The 19,140-nt window shown below is 33.2% G+C and overlaps 2 protein-coding genes across 8 annotated transcripts; both read left to right on the forward strand.

Annotated features, from left to right (window-relative positions):
- Positions 1 to 469: 469 nt before the first annotated feature.
- On the forward strand, positions 470 to 11,506 carry LOC130656561 (uncharacterized). 7 transcript variants are annotated; one of them, XM_057459447.1, is made up of 8 exons: positions 3,454 to 3,852; positions 4,111 to 4,243; positions 5,043 to 5,100; positions 5,399 to 5,483; positions 7,979 to 8,614; positions 8,859 to 9,059; positions 9,660 to 9,886; positions 10,854 to 11,506. In XM_057459447.1, exons 5-8 carry the CDS (start codon positions 7,987 to 7,989, stop codon positions 11,445 to 11,447), a joined length of 1,650 nt encoding a protein of 549 aa, XP_057315430.1. In that variant the 5' UTR covers positions 3,454 to 3,852; positions 4,111 to 4,243; positions 5,043 to 5,100; positions 5,399 to 5,483; positions 7,979 to 7,986; the 3' UTR covers positions 11,448 to 11,506. The 7 variants fall into 7 exon arrangements, with proteins under 7 accessions (XP_057315428.1, XP_057315433.1, XP_057315430.1 ...); XM_057459448.1 differs by having other exon boundaries at positions 4,137 to 4,243; XM_057459445.1 differs by lacking the exons at positions 3,454 to 3,852; positions 4,111 to 4,243 and adding an exon at positions 470 to 2,395.
- Positions 11,507 to 14,713: 3,207 nt separating this feature from the next.
- Positions 14,714 to 18,796, forward strand: LOC130656825 (mitochondrial basic amino acids transporter-like). Its single transcript, XM_057459762.1, has 4 exons — positions 14,714 to 14,964; positions 15,039 to 15,082; positions 15,179 to 15,271; positions 17,901 to 18,796. Exons 1-4 carry the CDS (start codon positions 14,934 to 14,936, stop codon positions 18,615 to 18,617), a joined length of 885 nt encoding a protein of 294 aa, XP_057315745.1. The 5' UTR covers positions 14,714 to 14,933; the 3' UTR covers positions 18,618 to 18,796.
- The last annotated feature ends 344 nt before the right edge of the window (positions 18,797 to 19,140 follow it).

A 19,140-nucleotide genomic window follows, 5' to 3' on the forward strand; every position in this document is an offset into this window, starting at 1 on the left:
ACCACAACAAGATCAATGATTGGTTAAAAGCACAATTTGCTGCAGAATTATGATAAACGCTGTACCGTTTTACATGTTTTTCAAAAATGACTTACCCTTTTTGTATCAGGTGAGATGGAGGCAGAGCATTTCCTTTGATGCAAAAATTTTGTTTTTAAAACGCAGTTGCATTTAGTGCCTATTTTGAAAAATGATAATAAAATTTAACAACAACCAAGCCAAGCGCGGGAATTTTCAGAAAAACTAACAAAGATTATGACAATGGATTTAACTAACAAGGATATCCTTGTTAGTTAAATTCATTCGGATCGCGGTTGTAGAGAAAAAAGTCCGGGGCTGAGGTCTGCTATAAGATTATTTTGTTCCTATTCAATGCTGGTCAATTCGTCAACTTAATACCTTTTTGTATTTTTTCTTCGAGACTAGTGAGTACCAAACAGTACCAGTCTGGTGGAGCGATACGGAAAGCTAGCAAGAGGCTGCTGCATCAGGGCCATTCTTCTTAGGGGTTAATTTACGATTTTGTAACAAAATTTTAGGCATAGTTTGTATATATATATCTATACATTTTTATTTTTGGAGATTTAGCTTGCCAGCTATTTAATATTAATTTTAATATTAGCTTAGTTAGATAGCTAAGGATATCAAATTCAGTCACTTTCTGGGTGGTAACAAAAAATTATGCTGTGTTTCCTGGCTATTTTAATATCGAAGTGGCTACAAGTATGTGACCGTACTTTTACTTTTTTTTGCTAGAAGTACGGCATTCACGTCTCTTTAATTTCTTTTGCTGGAAGTACAGCATTCACGTATTTCTTTTTTCTAAAAGTCGCCTGGCCAGCGGGTTGGTGTTGGAGAGTTGACGATGAAAAGATATTTTCTTTTTAGGGTTCTCTTTAGTATGAGCTTTTATTTACATCTCTACAACTTTGACTATGTATGCTACTAGGCTGATTATATGTTTTCAGGCTATGGTCATGTTAAGAATATTATCAAGAAAATGATAATATGATGCTCATATTAGTCAAAAAATAAAGAACATTGAGGCTGCAACGAAAAATTGTGTACCTTTGTCAAATAGTTCAGTGTTAATGTGGGGAATGAAGAACACAGCCACTTCATGCATGTGTCTAATTGTGATTCAGTAAACGCTCCACTATGAAAGTAATGTGCCAGATGATGTTTTTTAATTGTTTCATCACTGTGACTTCACTGTGATGTCTCCAGCTACAACAGTTGCCCCTGAAGAAAATTTGTTAGTTATTATCTTACATTTATTTTCGCATCGGAATTTTTATGGAAGAATAGTAACTACACTCACTTTCATTCAAATTTACCTGACACATTTTTCATTTCTTTGAGTAGCTGTTGTGCATTATTTCGGCCACTCTCGTTGTTGTTTTTTCAAGATAACATTTTTCCCACACAGATTGGAAATATGGTTTTGAATTATTTTTTTGTTGACTTTCACTTTTAACATTTGTGATGCCTGCAGCAAAAGGTTTTCATCAAAACATTTCTGTACTGACCTTGAACTCTATACATACAGTTGTGTAAAAGTTCAATTTTCATGCTCGTTAATAGCCTTTAGCATTTTGTTAAAACTACAAAACTCGTTACCACATTCATTTTAAATAAATAAATTTTTTTAATCAAAAACAATTCTTTCACTTGTAAATAACTCACGAGGAATGCTATTTCGCACCTGCAATATTCTCCACACCACGCTCAAGGGGCGTCAGCAGTGATTTTATGTACGCTGACCAGCATTTTACGCATTCACGTACTTGTAGCAAAAAAAATAAACGTGAATGTCGTACTTCTAGCAAAAAATAATTAAAATAGGTCACATACTTATAGCCACTTCGATTTTAATATAGTTAGCTAAACACATTTGTTTTGTCTAGCCTTCTTTAAATTTCCATCACAAAAATTAAACTGTATAAAAATACTAGTCAACGAGCCAGCCAACAACACTGCAATTACATCTTAGTCCTGCTCCATCTTTTTATTGTTGTTTTTTCATCGTTTTATGAAATATTCACTGGTGACTGGGCTAGATTGTTGGCTAAGTTGGCTAAACATTACACATCAGTGGTATAAGTTTGCCAGCTTTTAAATTTTGATCCTTATAATTTTGTTAATCTGTTATTTATGTTTTTTCGTTTTAAATATAGTTTTATTGTCCCCTAACTGATTTATAGTAATCTTAATCATTATTTAATAAATTTGAACACAATAACAGACAATAACACAATAACAAACAATATGATGATCTTCAGGGTCTTCAGAGGGGTTGATAATTTCTGCAAAGAGTAAAGGGAAGGGTAAGGAAGCGCAATTAAAGTTAAAGTTGTGTTATGCAGCACAGATTGAACTGCAGTACTGTGAAAAGGTTTTTTAACATTGTGTTGTAACATTGTATTTTTGTGAGCTCCACGATTTCTGTAGGCATTATAATTGAATTTCAAAAAAGTTTTTCATTAAAGTTAATTTGTTTGTTTCAGGTTTTATCGAGTTAAAAAAGCATATTCATAGTTTTTGCTTGGTGTATACTTTTTCGTCATGAACGTGATTGTATTTTTACAAAATGTCATTTGTCTAGAAAAGTTAAGTTTGTCTGTGGCAATAGAAATGTTTTTTAAGATCGCATTTTAAAAGTTTATAAACAAAAACCGGCAATAGAAATGTTTTTTTTTGCATCTCCTTTAATTCACGAACGATTAAAATCTATTATTTAGCTAGCTTTATGACAACGAATTAAAAAGTCAAGTGTTAATTTATTTTTTTACCATCAGTTTTTTATTTAATTGATGAACTAATACGGTCTTTGTTGTTTTACAATAGAAGTTATCTATTGTGGACGCCACGGTGTAATGTTTAATTTTTGTTTGTGTAGTCCATGAAACATGATCTGCACTTACAGGTGGAACAGACATTTTATCATTGATTTAATTGTAGAAAATTTCTTCATTTGATAAAACAATTGAAAACCATATAGGTTCAAATTTAATTGAGTTTTTTCTTTATGCCGCAAGTGTTATTTTTATTTAAACAATTTTAAAAACGAAACCCAATCGAAGCATATTTTTGCCTATTTGCTTGTGATGACCTAAAAAGTAAACAATAAATTTATTAAAATGACAGTATACTCATGCATACTATTTCGGACATGTAGATACACAATAATATCATATCTCTTTTATACAACAAAGGAAAATCCTGATTGTTTTCTGTGTAGAGTTATTGGTACAGGAGGCTGTCTTGGTGCTGCAGCATATATATCACATCAATCAAAACAATTCCATAGTTCAAGTGGATATAAAAAAATGCACATTTATATATTAGAGAAATTTGTTGATCGTGCAAAAGATTACAATAAATTACACACAAAACAAGTTATAAAAAATGTATAATGTGCATTTTTTTATATTTTTAATAGCACGTTTTAAATAAAATATATCTTTCTTAACATTTATTTTTCACTTTTTTCAAAACATTGCACGAAAGATTATAAAATCGCACACAAAACTATCTTTGTTAAAACATTTTACAACCTTTTTTATTCCAAAGACTTGTTGCTTTTTTTAAAAAAAAATGTGCTTCTGACATTTTATTTCTACATTTATTTGAGAATAATTTTGGCAGCATATCCTGTGGGACTGTACTGTATGATTTAAACAGAGGTCTATGACCTTTTTGAGGTTCTACTGTTTAAGGTATGCTATTATCGAACTTTTTTTTGAAGTGAAAGTATTAAAATATTAACAAACTGTGTATATGGCAATAAATAGAAACTTGAGGAAGCGGGAAGTTGAGCACCTTTTATAGAGCATGGTAAAAGTTAAAGAGGTACACATTTCTTTCATTTTATGTAAGAAGCCTAGATATGGTGCTAGTTTCCAAAAAAAAATTGTTTCTCATTAGTTTCTTAGTCCAAAAAGTTAGAATATCTTTGAGTTAATTTCGTTTTCCTATCTGTCAATTTTGAGAATTATTTCATTTAAAACATTTGATGAAAGGTGTTTCCAAGTATAAAGCATATGACATCAAGTTAATTCAATTCGATTTATTGTTGCAATAATATCATATCTCTTTTATACAACAAAGGAAAATCCTGATTGTTTTCCGTGTAGAGTTATTGGTACAGGAGGCTGTCTTGGTGCTGCAGCATATATATCACATCAATCAAAACAATTCCATAGTTCAAGTGGAAAGCTTGGAGCTTTCTGTTTGTCAATAGGTAACAAATGTAGCAGGATATGAATTTAAAAAATTTTGTGGGTGTAATCATTAAATTTTCTGTTTCTTTTTTTTGACCACCTTGAATAAACTATAAGGAATTCAAAAAAGTTAGGAAATTATAGGATGTAGGATTATTGTTTGTGATTTCTACATTTTGTAACAAAGATGGCTGTTCACAATCTTTTATTTCGTCTTTTTCCTCTTCTGTGGCGCGTGGCCTTGTGGTTATGGAGTTCCCTTCGTAATTACAAGGTCTGTGGCTCGGTTCACAGCACGGGCATGTTCAAGTGTCTTTACCACAGTTACGGGTCAACCCATGCCATATGAGGGAAATTGGGTAGGTAATGCTGGTGTATAATTAATGTATACATTCCGAAAACAGGATCCACATTAATACAATGTTTCCAACACTAAAGTGACTATATCCTGTATAAATATTCGGAATAATAATAATAATCTGGTTTGTTTACAATTTTCTTGCAAACTATAAAAGGTATAAAATTCACAATAGACATATGAGATATAAGCTTTTAAAAATTTCTCCTTGCGAAACTTACTTTCTGTGACATATAATTTATTGTTGTAATTTTTGTAAGATATCTTTGTTTCCAGTCTGTTTGTTTTTTTGGTGGTTTTTTTCAAATATATTTTTGAAAGAAGCAATTTTTAAAACTCACAAGAAATAGTACCAGTTGAAATTATTCTGTTTAAGAAACATAAAATACAGTGGTTTAACTTTTTTAACCTAATTATTCATATTGACAGAGATTTTGGAAAGCAATATCTGTTTATTCCAGGTTTGGTTGGATTAGCGGTCTGGCGTTGGAACAAGCACATGTGATCTGTTTTACTAAGGTATGTTGTGTGTAAGATTAATGTGTGAACTATATAGTTTTAGCTTTGAGGATGACCTGTACTATATCCTCCAAAATGTCAATGTTTTTTTGTTACAAATGTTCAAACAGCAGCGTCCAGTTTATGTTTAGAGTACATTTTTTATTTATCACTCATGTGTGTGAATACGCATGCATTTTATCTTCATATCCACTGGAAATTTTGCTGGAAAAATGATATTTCGAGTTTTCATTAGACATTTTTCCTTGCATTACAATGGTTTGTTAAAATCAGCTTTTGTCTTTTTTCTATTTTTTAGGAAATTGCTAATATTCGTCTTTTATCACTTCTACGATTTTGTGTCCTCATTGTCTCATATTTCCACAAAGAAATTCTCACTGGCGGTATGTAATATTCAATTGGTTTTCATTTTGCAGTCCATTTTGTTTATGCAGTGTTCGATTAATCTCTCCTAAAAATATGTAATTCAACCCACACAACAAAAATTTTGAGAGTTTGTAAATGGTTCTACTCTACAGTGCAAGTTATTATGCCACTTTCATCTGAGGGGCATTGTCATTATTTAAGTTATTAATGCAAGGAACATTTTCTGGTATGCTGTAGAAATGGTAGTCAATGTTTGATGATGTATATTTACATTGTACCATTGTGTATAAGGATACAAGTAAAATTTAAGTACATCAGTAATGTTAATATGGATAATGTTTTGTTATTGTTTTTCTGTTGTTGTTGATGTTGTTGTTTCTGTTATTTTGTTGTTGTTTTCGTTGTTTTGTTTTTGTCATTGTTGTTTTGTTGATTTTTGCTATTCGTGATGTTGATTTTATTGTTGGTTTTTTTGTTTTGGTTGTTGTCGTTGTCATTGTCATTGCCATTTTTTTGTTTTTTTGTTTTAGAATAATGTTATGTAATACTACTTTAATTCGCTTAAGCCTCTTACATCCTATCAGCAGGAGAACATTTAGTTGTGGCACTACACTACTAAATATCACAGAATCCAAAAACGAAATAAAACTAAATAGAGAGATAACCCTGCGAAACAATGACGCAAGCCAAAAAAAACCATTGCTTGTTCTTTTTGGGTGGGGTAACGCAAAAGATAAACAGCTATGTAAATACAGTGAATTTTTTGAAAAATGGGATTTCACAACAGTTTGTGTGCAGACGACTTTACTGAACTCAATCCTCAGGACAACTTCCGCTGGGCGACGTGAGACTGCCAACGTTTTAAGTGTGATAAAAGACCTTACAATATCTAACCCGGACAGACCCATTATATTGTATCCTTTTAGTAACAGTGGATGCGCTATTTATCATTTATTAACAGAAAGTATGACTGCAGATACCTTTCCTGGAAGTAATATCCGGGCTGTCATTTTTGATAGTTGTCCCATAATACCGAACGAGGAGAGTGCTTCGACTGTTCCAAAAGCTTTTGCTATAATGACAAAAAATCCTGTTCTCTATACTATGCTGAATTTGATGTCCTACCCTATGAAACTGTTTGTACGTATTCTTCTATACACTAATGAAGATGTAAGAACATTTATGAGTAAAATGGAAGCGTGGCCGATTAAGTCACCACAGCTGTTTTTGTTTTCAAAAAACGATCAGCTTGCTCCATATAGAGACATTATAGATTTCATTGCAAAACGCAAGGATTGTGGAGTTGATGTTACTTATAAATTATGGGAGGATACGCCCCATGTTGGACATATGAAGAAGTACAGGAATGAGTATGAGTCAATCGTTGAAAGTTTCATCAAGAAAAATATATAGCTTTATTTTATACGACTTTAAAAAGTGTCGAAACATGTACAGATATATTTTCATAATTTTTGTGTCAATGATTTTGTACCTACCTTTCGTTATGGCGTAACAATGCATCTAGGTTTCTTGTAGAATTGTTTTTTTCTTGAGAAAAAATTTCTTGGATTTTTTTTTTAATATATATTTAATTTATTGATTTCACAGTTAAGGCATATGATAAAGATAGCAATACGAAGTCCGACCTTCATAAACTGTTAACTACATATGAAATTTATTCTCATTCAAGTCATTTTGGGTGTTTCTTCAGTGACCGTACTATTATCGCTAGTCCATTGATGAAAGAAAAACTCGATAGACATTTGACAGAGACTACATAAAAACAAATAGAACTGAAAAACAAAATGCATCTGGTTAAAAAAGTTGTTTACCGTAATGCTTTGAATAAACGCCTGGGGCGTTTATTAAATTTTTTGACATTTCTGGCAGGGCGTCTATTCGAGGGGGACATTTAATAAAAGGGGGCGTTTATTCGAAGCATTACGGTAAGAGTTTAAAAAGTTGCACAAGACTTCCTGTCTTAAACTGTGGAGCAAAATTTTATTTAAAAGTAGTGTAACTTGATAAGTACAGTGTTTTTAAATTTAATTTAGTCCTGCTGTTAACCCGTTTTGTATGATGTCATATATATTTTTCACTTCAAGAAAATTTAAAAGACAGAACGGAATCCAAAATTGTCTGGCGATAATTTCCGCAGTGCAATGTGTTGCTGCTCTCACAAAATAAAGAGTAATTTATTGCCTGTTGTTATCACACAGGACACACAAAAAAGAGAAGTTTTTAGTCATGTGGTGTAAATAATTGAAGTACGTTTGCTCCGTTTAAAAATATTTTTGAGTTGGAAACCAGCCTTTAGTCGAGTTATAAAAAGTTATATGGACCTTTTTTCGTCCAATTGCTGAAGACAAGGTAGTTTTTATTTGTTGTTATAATACTTTACCTGGACCGGAGCTTTTGATGCCTTTATAGTTGATTCATTCTATAGCGCGATTTGGTGCATTTAGACCTGTACACGAATCAAAAAATTATCAATACAACGTCTTTCTTATAGTTAAAATAATGTCCGAAGAAAATAACGACATTGACACGAAATACATTCAACATTTCAAGAATTTATCAAATAATGCACAATTAAAAATATTACAAGATCTGTTACTTAACAGTAGTCCTGAAGTAAAATACGGATTTGCTTTGAACATTGCAGACATCACGAAGTACGATGTAATAACGGAATTACCTGTTGAAATTGTTGAGAAGATATTTACATATATAGATTTGCCATCACTGTTGAAATGTCGGCAAGTTTCACGTTCTTGGACTAACAGAATAAATTATTGTGACATCGTGTGGTTACCTCATTTAAGAAGACATTGTATTGACGTGAATGGTTTCCAAAGTTACGACGAATGCTGGAGGAAAAGTAAAAAACACAAGCAGGTTCCTTCTGCTGGTCAGGAGGATTTGAACATTATCGGTGAAAGGCTATTTAATTTCGATACCAGCCTGATAGATAATCCTAATAAAAAATGCACATGTACAGAGACTCCTTCTAAATCTTACGCTTTCGTGATGGGAAAGAAACTTTTACTCAGTTTGAAGAAGCAGGCTGGGTTCGAACATATCGTCGACCACGACTGTTGTGGAAGCAATGTAGTCATGGCGATGAATTCAAACATTATAGCCTATGGTATGTGTCTGTAAATAAAGTAACAGATGGGATCTCTTACTGTTTGTTTTCTGTAAGATGATTCCTGCTTTAATAAACATTTTTCCTGGGGATAAAGAAGATTAGATTTCATTTAAATCTGTACTGGTTTCTATGTGATTCTCTCGTATGATTTGATAACATTTTATTGTATTTAATGTGTAGCTTCTTTATAACGCTTGTTCTTAAATCTTGGTAGTCAGTTCTCGACAAACATTTTTTCTAGCGCGTGGCGAGGACCGTCATATCGTGGTAAAATATACTAACTTTCCACACAAAAAGATTAGTGTATTTGAAGCTCATCAATGTGCTGATATAAAAATACATGGCGATGAATTGATAACTGGTGGATACGATCGCACTATTTGCATCTGGAAGTGGGAAACTGGAAGTTTAGTGCGTTGTCTACAAGGATCTGTGAAGCCAGGTAAACCCTCCCTCTCGGGGTTATTTACATCTGTTGCACTGACTTTTCAGTGTGTGTTTATGCTCTCCACCTTGATGTTTTTAACGGAAAGAAATAAAGAGAAAGGCTTTTTCTACGGCACACGATTTATTTTTCCAACTTTGGATGTTTGGAATGAAAAATGCGTGAAGGGAAATAGAACAAATTTTCTGACTTTTGCTTCAAAGTTTTAAGATGCTACTAATTAAAAAGCCTTGTTGAAATTTAAATTTAAAACATTGAATTCTCTCCTCGATAGATTGGTTAAAAGATGGCATGTTAAAATAAGTCTTTAGGGCGACGCGAGGATGGAATCCTCCTTAAAGTCCCCTTTTAAAAGATTTCTCGTGTATTCCATTTATTATTCACATAGTGAATTTGTGTTGTTCATTTTTTATTTCTCCTTACACCTGCGTGATCTATTGTATTGTATACACCAGTGAAAAAGTGAACTCGTGTAATGGTAAAAATCCAGTCAAACGAAAGTGCTAGCTGATATAAAGCTTCTCTTGACTTACGGCGTTCTATCAAATGTGTAGGAGACAAAATATAACTTTTAGTTCGCTATTTTTTTATTTCTAGTGTACAGTCTAGATGTGTGCAGGGACATTTTAGTTTCATCTGATGGCAGCAGCATTTTGACATGGGATTTAAAGTCATATAAAATGCGTGTCAAATCTCTCTGTTTTGATGATGGCGGCAACGTTGAAGAACTTAAGATAATCGACCCGACTTTATCAGTTCGTTTGAAAGAAATATATGCCGACGACACATTGTTGGTTGTCGTTCGATCAAACAAGGCGGTTAAGGTAACTGATTTTTTGTGAGTTTGAAGAAAGTCATTATTACACCCTATCCAACCCATGCTAGCATGGAAAACGGACGTTCAGCCGAGAATGATGATATGAGGTTTTGGTGAGTTTTGTTACGTGAAATCACGAGTTTGAAACGTTTCCAGATGGTGAGAGGCCTCTAGTTAAAATTTTTAAAATAATTTGTATGGCGTACACATTTATTTGAAGCAAGCTGATCCAACATAAAACATTTGGTCCATGTATATTATTCCCGTAGGAGTTGTCTATGCCAAAAACTTTATTTGTGCTAGCATTGCCTGCTGGAATTACGTGCAAAAAGTGAGAAAATTTAATATAGAAATAAAGTAATTTGATATATTTTTTTCAGAATTGTCCTATTCGCCCTACATTTTTGTTTTGTTTTTGTTTTTGCTTGAAACAAAGTGAAAAACATTTAATCAGAAGTGGTGTGCTCATTTGTTTCTGTATAATAAGAGTCTTATTTACAGGCCGTTGCGCAAAAAATGTTACCCGAGAAAATGGGTACAAATAGGGTTTGATGAAATTGAACTGTTGTAATATCTGAAAACAATTCATTTTCGCGGGAGTCAAGTTTACAAAAATTAGTTCCCATTAAAAAAAAAATTAAATCTACTATTTGTGAAAATCAATTCTAGGAGAATTTCGGTTTTCGTTTTTAAAAATACTTTTTTGCCTAAAAAGATTGACAAAAATGCAAGTCCATTTATCTAATTACTAGATGCGTTTCCATTTCAGATATCTTTATGTGTCCTACAGGAAAGCCCCTGAAGAACGAAACGAATTAAAGCAAAAAAAAATCGAAGAATTTTAATTTTACCGAAATATTAAGAGTTAACTTCACGAAAATTAATTTTTTTTGAAAGTATTTTTCTGGCGAAAATGAATTTCTTTAAGTTTCTGTCAAATGTGAATTCTTTGAATATTTGGTGGGTTTCTTTAGATTGGAATGTGCAATAAGAATGGCAAGATCAACTTCCACAATCCGAATCTAGAAATCAACAGACAGGTCAACAATTTCCAACCCTTTATACAAATCTATAACGACAAGTTAGCTTGCTCGTCTGATTTTGGTATTCTTGTATGGTCCTTGGTTGATTTTACCCTAATAAAAAGCATAGAACGTAACCCTTGTTTGGAATGTCAGTATAATTTTCGTACTGGTCTCTTTCCAGCCGCCAGCAACTGTCGTGTTATACTATTGTATTATTCAGATGTACTTCTCCTTCAATATTTTGTCCACTTGAACCAATTTCAGTTGTTTGGTACAAGGCGTGATAGTAACGTCGAAATAGCATGGAATTTTCCTTCAGATGAAAAATGGCCGTGGTCACACCGAAAACCAGGACTTGCGAGTTTAGTATTAGATATGAAGAATGGTTTTAGTATGAACACGAAAATAACAATGTTTGTTGCGACGCAGGGAAAGAAAATTTATGGCATGTTGTTTGATGCTTCTGACTTAAACTACGGTATGGAATCGCAACTTTCAAATTGCGGCACCGTCCATGGTCCGTTGTTGACTGAAAGTTTGTAAATAGTGTAGAGCTAACTTTCCTGGAAAATTATTTTTAAAGGAAATACCAAATTAATAGTTGTCTTTTAAATTTAATGACTTACATAAAAATCGATTATCAGATGATTTTGCGTTATTTTAGAACGGCGCCAATAGACAGTAATACTGGAAACATTTTGCACTCTTTGAATTGTTTAAATCTTCAAATGACTTGTATCGCTTGTAAATATCTGCTAAGCAAAATATGGAGATATGGAGGGTAAAAATACCGGTTGAATAGTTTTTTTGACTGTTAAGTAATTCGTCAAGTCTTCAAACAGGTTTAACGCACTATGGTTGAAAGAATTAACTCTCGCACAAGACGAGATTGAGTTTTTTGAAAACTCACAAATCTGAACCAGTTGCAAAGATATTAGGGTTTAAGTGTTTTTTGGTGACGTCATCAACCCGTTTGTTTCGAAACAGGTGGGTTGACTAAAGGGGGGTTTTCACGAAGCGAATTGAACGGCGAATTAGATGGCGAATTCGCTTTTTAATTTTCACGACAAAATAAATTGACGTCAAATTCATTGTTTACATTGGTTAACCGCATTCTGATTGGTCTAAAACTAGCAGCGAAACCTTTAGCCGCGAAAAAGTAGGAACTGTTTCTACTTTTCAGCGAAGCGAATATTTCGATGCAAAATCATAACAAACAAAAGATACAATTCGCCGTTTAATTCCCTTCGTGAAAATCCCCCTTAAGCATTAGGAAACTACTCCCATTATGGTCCCATGTGGTCCCTAGTTACCCACGCAAGAGAAGACGTCAGTTATTTTCAACTGTTTACTAGTTATTTTAACTTTAACCTTAATGGCTTCACAATTCTTGTTAAATGAATTGACGCTAGTCTAAATGCATTAACGTCGTGTCGTTACGCCTAGGCAGTTAACAAATGCGACATGCTTTTGGCTACTTTAAAGAATGTTTCGGCGACATCCAAGGAACATGAACACATCCACTATGCCTGTCACAGACACTTATTAACAACTGGATTGACGTTAGAGAGGGGAAAATGGGGTCGAATCCTTTACCTTCGTATCTTTTATACCGTAAAACATCGACATTTGCATTTTTAGGGAGTGACAGTTTTACTTTTTAATATTGTTGTTTAGGGCACATGGGGAAGTGGAAAAATGAAAACGTCGGATTAACGTTTCGCGTACTCTATTTGATTTGCGAGTCGTTTTTTGAAAGTTGAGTTTGTGCGAGATTTTTTGTTTTCATTTGTGAAAAACGTTTTTTTGAAATTTGCTTATTTATACAAATCTTATCCTTTTGACGACTTCCGTACCAAACCTCTCGTATCATTAGCAAATTTAAGACTGTAAGCCTGATTTCCACTTGTAACATAATCATAGAACTTGTTGACATTGTTATGCTGGCGAAATGTTCTAATTTTTACAGAACTGGTTGCGAAAAAATGCTAATGCTTTGCTCACTTAAATGCGCCTGTGTTTATGAACAGCGGCATAATGGCGTCAATATTATTCGCAATCGTATAGATAGAAAAAAAATGACTGCAAGTAAGAAGTTGTTAGCTATAGAGAGAATTATAAGAGAATTAATGTCCTTGGATGTTCTTATGACAAAATTTTGACTCGGCTTGATTTAGTTTTATAACCAATCATTTGAGGTTCAGATTCTTAAAAAAAGGGATGAGTGTATTCCGTGTTGTTTCCAGAATTTTTTCCTCCCTTTGGCCTCTTTTTGATTGCATCCTTTGTTTACAAGAAGCAAGTAACATGCGATATTTCAACCAATAATGTTTCTTCTTCTATGGCATCATAACTTCATTTTCCTCAGTCGCGTGACGAAGACAGTGTTTTCTTGGTTAATCTCAACCCATACAATGTCCTTACTTCGACTCCTGTGTAAGGACTGCTTGGAAATTAACTGAAAGGTTTATCTCGATGTCTAAATATGAAAAAAAGACAACAGGCTCGTGGAAAAAAGTAGGAATCGGACAACCTACAGCAGTGCAAGTAACAATCACTTCTAAATTCTCAACAGCTTAGCTTCACATAAACACTGTGTGTCTTATGTCAATGTCACTATCACTGTCTTATGTCAGTGCAGGGAAATATTGTTAAATTTAATTTTTAATCTAGAAATTATTTATTTTTTGAAAAGGAATAAAAAGATGCACGCGTAAACATTCTATACAAAAACAGTCAGCTCAAATAGGTTCAATTAATTCTGCAAAAGCGCTAAACCATCACGTTTGCTTCATAACTGGGTATCCGTCATTTGTTTACATTTTTCTCGCATCCGCTGAACTAGACCATTTTGAAGGTAGCACCCCTCTTTTTTAAAAATTGGCAAAAAAGAATGCAATATTTCTTAGTTAGCATAACGAACTATGCAAAATAATTATTACATTTATATTTTTCCAATTTAGTGATATTAGAGTACGATTTACAGTACGATAGGTAGCTATGTTGAAGGAGAAATATAAATTACGTAAACAATGGAGGTTTAGATATTGTTAAGTTTTATAAAGTAACCCGATATGTTTTACTACTTTATTATTACATGAGTATGAGACTTCCAGGACAACGTTTCGTCTAGGAGTACTCCTAAAAAATTTTTATTGTATTTTCTCTCTTAATGTTAGTGCCGTTTATTATTTGGGAGTTTAAGAGGTAGATTGTCAATTTTAGATGGATTAGGAAAAATAGTGTAGCTATTTTGTTTTGTTTTTTGTCTAGTCTAGTTTGTTAGCTTTAAATAACTTTTCTATCTTTCCTAGTTCCTCATTAAAAATCTTAAAAATGTATTTTTATGTCATTGTGAAAATAAAACAGATTGATATCATCAGCAAATAAAATAAGATTAAGAATAATTAAAGTCATTAGCATAAAGCAGAAAAAGTAGCGGTCCAAGAATGGAGCCTTGGGGTACACCACACTATACAAATTTACTTCGTACACAGTTATTTAAGTTGCACGAAGTTGGTATGGAACAGAAAAAATTAAGGTAAGTCAGAAAATTGACGTTGGCCCAACCTCGTACACAGTTAGATTTTTACAAAGTTAGTATGGATAAAAAAAATTCAAGTCAAGTAGGAGACATGACGCTGGCCGAATCTCGTACATAGAATTTGAGGCTGTACAAGATTGATGCAACCATTATATGATGGTCAAAAATTAACATTTGGAGAATATTTAAGATATTATCATGCTTACTGAATGTATTTAACAATATTTAGATATTCATTTCTAAACCAAATTATTTGTTGCATATTTTGTACAGCAATTGTAATGCCCATTTTCGTACAAAATTGCCCATCTTCGTACAGGCGCGAAAAATGACCTACCTCGTACAACGGGTCAGTTTTGAACAAAACAAGGTTATCACGTTACAATGTAGTGAGAACCAGGCTCTGGTATTTTTTCTTACAAAATGCATTTGTTAATAAACACAAGTTCTATAAGCAAAACAATTTTACATTAAAAAAAAAGATTATGGAAAGTTTTTTTGCGGGTTGTATAGGAGGTATATATAGTATATAATCATGACTTCATTTCTTTAAATAAAGTTTATAAGCTGACCTAACTTTGTTTGTTTAGGTGGTGTTGGTATAGCCGTTGGGCATCCCTTCGATACAGTAAAAGTAGGGAGAAGTTGTTGTTGTTTATTTTGTTGAACGTTTTCTGCTTCTTTTTTCATCTTTTCTTATTAATTTAAATTTGTTGTTTTGTTTCACCAGGTTAGGCTACAAACTCAAAAAATTGGTCTGACGTCAAATATTCAATACAAAGGAATAGTTGATTGTGTAGTAAAAATTATACAAAAGGAAGGCGTAAGTATTTTAATTACTTTTTTTTTGCATTTGCATTTTCCGATTAATTTTACAGAATAGTCAATGGTCCTCTGCCAGGGTGATAGGGTGTAAAAGAATTGATGAAGCGTCTTAAGTAAGCGTATCCGTCCAAAAAATCTAAAAGAATAGACACGGGAGTTATACTGTACTTTTAGGTATATCGTATCTCCTTAATACCTTTAACCTAAGGTGGCAGTTCAAACAGATGGATTTTTCAGTCGGTGTGTTATCTATACGGATTTATTATTGTTATTTCCTGAAAATATTGCTCTTCGGGCACATTGAAGCAGTTTTGCTTATTTTTTTATTTTGCTGAGTCAGCTAATATGCTCGTTTATAAATATGCAATAAAGAAGAAAAAAAGTAGCTTTCACAAACTGCAACTTTTTACAACTTCATGATTTTTTATTGACTTCTGTTTTAAAACAAACCCTTGGTGGTCGTATCAAGGGTGAGCGGAAAACTTTTGTTTGTTTTTTATATTTTTCTCACAATAATAGCTTATTACGCTGCGTCTAGCCGCTGTCAAAAAAAATAATATTTAAAACCAAAAAAAATTCGCACAACTTTTTAAACCTGTATGAATCGCAAAGCTCGTGTTAGAATTTTAAAGAAAAGGGAAATGCTATCAGAAGTTGGACCTCTCGGATTGTTGGGCTATGGAGATCGGAGTTTATTGTTACTTTATGAGCCATCTTTGTTGTTAATACGTTTCTTTCTGTATACTTTCACAAGCGAGAAGAATTAAAGCTACAGTAGACGTCCGTTAATACGAATGCCGCTTAATTCGAACTTTCCGTTATTTCGAACAAATTGCCAAGTCACTTGAGTTTGGTTTAATAAAGTCTTATATTTTGAGCTGCTTAATTCGATTTCCGCTAATTCAAACATTTCGCTAATTCGAACAATTTTTTAGTTCCCAGGCTGCATTATGCTCGTTGATTCGAAATTCTGTGTATCGATAAATAAAATCTTATGGGAACATAAAAAAAACGTTTTCACTTTTATTCATTTTGATTGCATCAATGGTTGAAAAATTTCTTTCAATTTATCAATTAAATTGCCATTTCCAATAAAATGAAGTTTACAAGGAATTTGGAGGCCTTGCCCATCGCCAAGCAAACAATGGTAAAAGATTTTTATAAAAAGTTGTAGTAAAGTTGTAATAAAGTTATATTAGCATAAAACCTTTAAACGTTTATTAAAATTCTTGTTTTTTCTGAACTTCCGATAATCCGAACATTCGTTAATTCGAACAAATAATTTAGTCCCTTGCGTGTTCGAATTAACGGAAGTCTATATTCGGAGCTATATTCACGACATTTTAATTTAGTTTAAAGAGGAATTATTGAAGCTATATATTTTTGGTGAAAGATATAGTATTATAGCTATAAAATCGTAACAAGTGTGTTATAACAAAAAAAATATGGATATATAATCTAAAAATGACCTTTTTACGTGAAAAATGTGTTTCCGATTTTCAGAAGGGTAATCTTAAGTGAATAACAAGTCCTCATAATACGCATTCATGGAGTCAACTTTCACTCATACGAGACATAAGTTGTCACGCATGTTGTGTTGTTGTAATGATCAAATGCCTATGAGTTTTTTCAGATTTCAGTTTCGGATATTTAAACGAACGTTTTAGAAAATGCAGAGATTTACTAAAACCTAAACGTAAAGAAGCACTATGGTGTAAAATAATGGACAAAATGATCATCATTCAACGGTTAACGCCCCACTCTTGCAGAAATTGGCACACAAATCTCATTTTGTTACCAGTCCTTGATTATCTGCCAACTGCAAGTTATTTCGCGTAGTTTTTTTTTTAATTACAAGCTTTGCTTTGGCTGGCTTGGTTCGTTTGCGGCTCGCAGTTCTGGCGACCGTGGCCTTGTGGTTATAGAGTTCGCTTCGTAATCACAAGGTCCGTGGTTCGGTCCACAGCGCGAGCATGTTTAGCAAGTGTCTTTACTACAGCTACGGGTCAACCCATGGGTTAGGGTTAATGTATACATTCCTAACACAGGACCCATATTAATAAGAGTGTTTTAAACACTGAAGTGACTATATCCTGTATAATTATTCAGAATAATAATAATAGTGGATGGAGATCTGCTTTTAGGGACAGAAAGTGTCTCATGACTTGTACTTTTTCTACTTGATCAGAAATTATCAAGTTGAAAATTGAATTATCGTTTTGACTATTGTGTTTTTCCCAGTAAGTAAGTGATAAGTAAATAAGTAAGGGAAATTTTACCGTCCTCGGGGATTCTATCCCAATGGGTGGCTCTTCCTCCTCTCCGACTGTAACTATGTTACATTACCGCCAGAGATACCTAAAGCATTGCTCTATCTATCACAAACCGGTTAGCAATCAGAAGATGGCATCAAGTGGGTTGACAACACTACATTTAAAGTGCACCGGAGTGAGGACTTGAACCTAAAACCTTTATGATTACAACCGAATGAGCTTTCACTGCAATAATGGCAATGAGTTTGTGAATTGACTTATTTTTTGAGCTGACTAGCTCACATTATCGCACTTCGCAATTTTTTGGTTTTACAAGGCGACTATAAACATTCCACAATTTTTGTTTTGTTTTAGGTGACAGGATTTTACAAAGGTTTAACACCTCCACTTGTTGGTTTGTCCATCCAAAATGCTTTCTTGTTTGGAGTGCAACACAATATCATCAAGTATTTCGGATCAGATTTAGTTAGTCAATTTAAAGCAGGGTGCATAACAGGCGCAATACAATCTATACTTTCAAACACGATTGAACTTGCTAAAATACAACTGCAAGTTCAAGGTGTTGGACAGAAAGTGAAATCACGAAGAGAATTAAAATTGAAAGGTACTTTTAGTGTGTTTAGTCATCTCTACAAAACGGATGGTATTCGAGGTTGTTTTCGTGGAAATTGGGCTACATTTATAAGAGATTGTCCCGGCTATGGAGCTTATTTCTATATGTACGCTTATTTTTGTCATCTTCTTACCCCAATTAACGGAAATACAAATGAAGTCAAAGCACATCAGCTGCTGCTGGCAGGTGGTCTAACTGGAGCCTTATCATGGGTAATAATACTTCCGGTTGATGTCATTAAATCTAAAATACAAGCGGAGGGCTTTCTCCCGCATGGAAGGTACAAGAATTATATGGACTGTATACGTACATGTTATCGTAGCGAAGGTATTCAAGGTTTTACAAGGGGTTTACTACCCACTGTCGTGAGGGCGTTTCCTGTCAATGCTGCCACTTTTGGTACTGTCAGTATATTGTTAAGGTTTATGAATAAGGGGTCACCACATGAAACAAAGTAATAGTTTGGAAGTCAAATTAAATGTAATTATCACCTTTTATGTTTCAATTGCTTTTATTTCTTTATTTCACATTAAGAACAGAAACTTTCGCGTTTTTCGCCTTTTTTTGCGAAAGCTTTAGCCTATAGAAATTTCAAAACAGCAAAACGCAAAAGTTTGTTTTCGTTATTTGCGAAAATATTTTCACGCCAAAATAACCTTTTTATTTGATTCGCAAAAAATTTTCCGGGAAATTTGATTAACAAACCGCGAAACGTGAAAGTTTTTTTCATAGATTTCGCGTTTTTGTTAATACGAGAAAGTGTAAACTATGGTGAATAAATATAACAATATAGTCTTTTTGACTTTATTACACATCCTTCCAGATTACACCGGTCCATACCCTCAATTCAGTTTGTTTTGCAAACACAGCGAAAATAGTATATGCGATAATCATTTGCTTAAATATTATAATTTCCAAATATCAAAAAACCTTTTCCGAATTGTAATTTTTGCAAAAATCACAAAAAAGACATCCGCATGT

Source organism: Hydractinia symbiolongicarpus, chromosome 9 (genome assembly GCF_029227915.1).
Source record: "Hydractinia symbiolongicarpus strain clone_291-10 chromosome 9, HSymV2.1, whole genome shotgun sequence".
Taxonomy (NCBI): Eukaryota; Metazoa; Cnidaria; class Hydrozoa; order Anthoathecata; family Hydractiniidae; genus Hydractinia; species Hydractinia symbiolongicarpus.

What these genes read in the sequence shown, in the direction of transcription:
- LOC130656825 (XM_057459762.1), top strand. Translation starts at nt 14,934, where the DNA reads ATGGAAAGTTTTTTTGCGGGTTGTATAGGAG. An exon ending in TTTTGCGGGTTGTATAGGAG is followed by an intron (nt 14,965 to 15,038) that starts GTATATATAGTA and finishes TTGTTTGTTTAG; the next exon opens with GTGGTGTTGGTATAGCCGTT. An exon ending in ATCCCTTCGATACAGTAAAA is followed by an intron (nt 15,083 to 15,178) that starts GTAGGGAGAAGT and finishes TTGTTTCACCAG; the next exon opens with GTTAGGCTACAAACTCAAAA.
- LOC130656561 (XM_057459445.1), top strand. Translation starts at nt 2,361, where the DNA reads ATGCAGCACAGATTGAACTGCAGTACTGTGAAAAG. An exon ending in ATGTGATCTGTTTTACTAAG is followed by an intron (nt 5,101 to 5,398) that starts GTATGTTGTGTG and finishes TCTATTTTTTAG; the next exon opens with GAAATTGCTAATATTCGTCT. An exon ending in GATCAAACAAGGCGGTTAAG is followed by an intron (nt 9,887 to 10,853) that starts GTAACTGATTTT and finishes GGGTTTCTTTAG; the next exon opens with ATTGGAATGTGCAATAAGAA.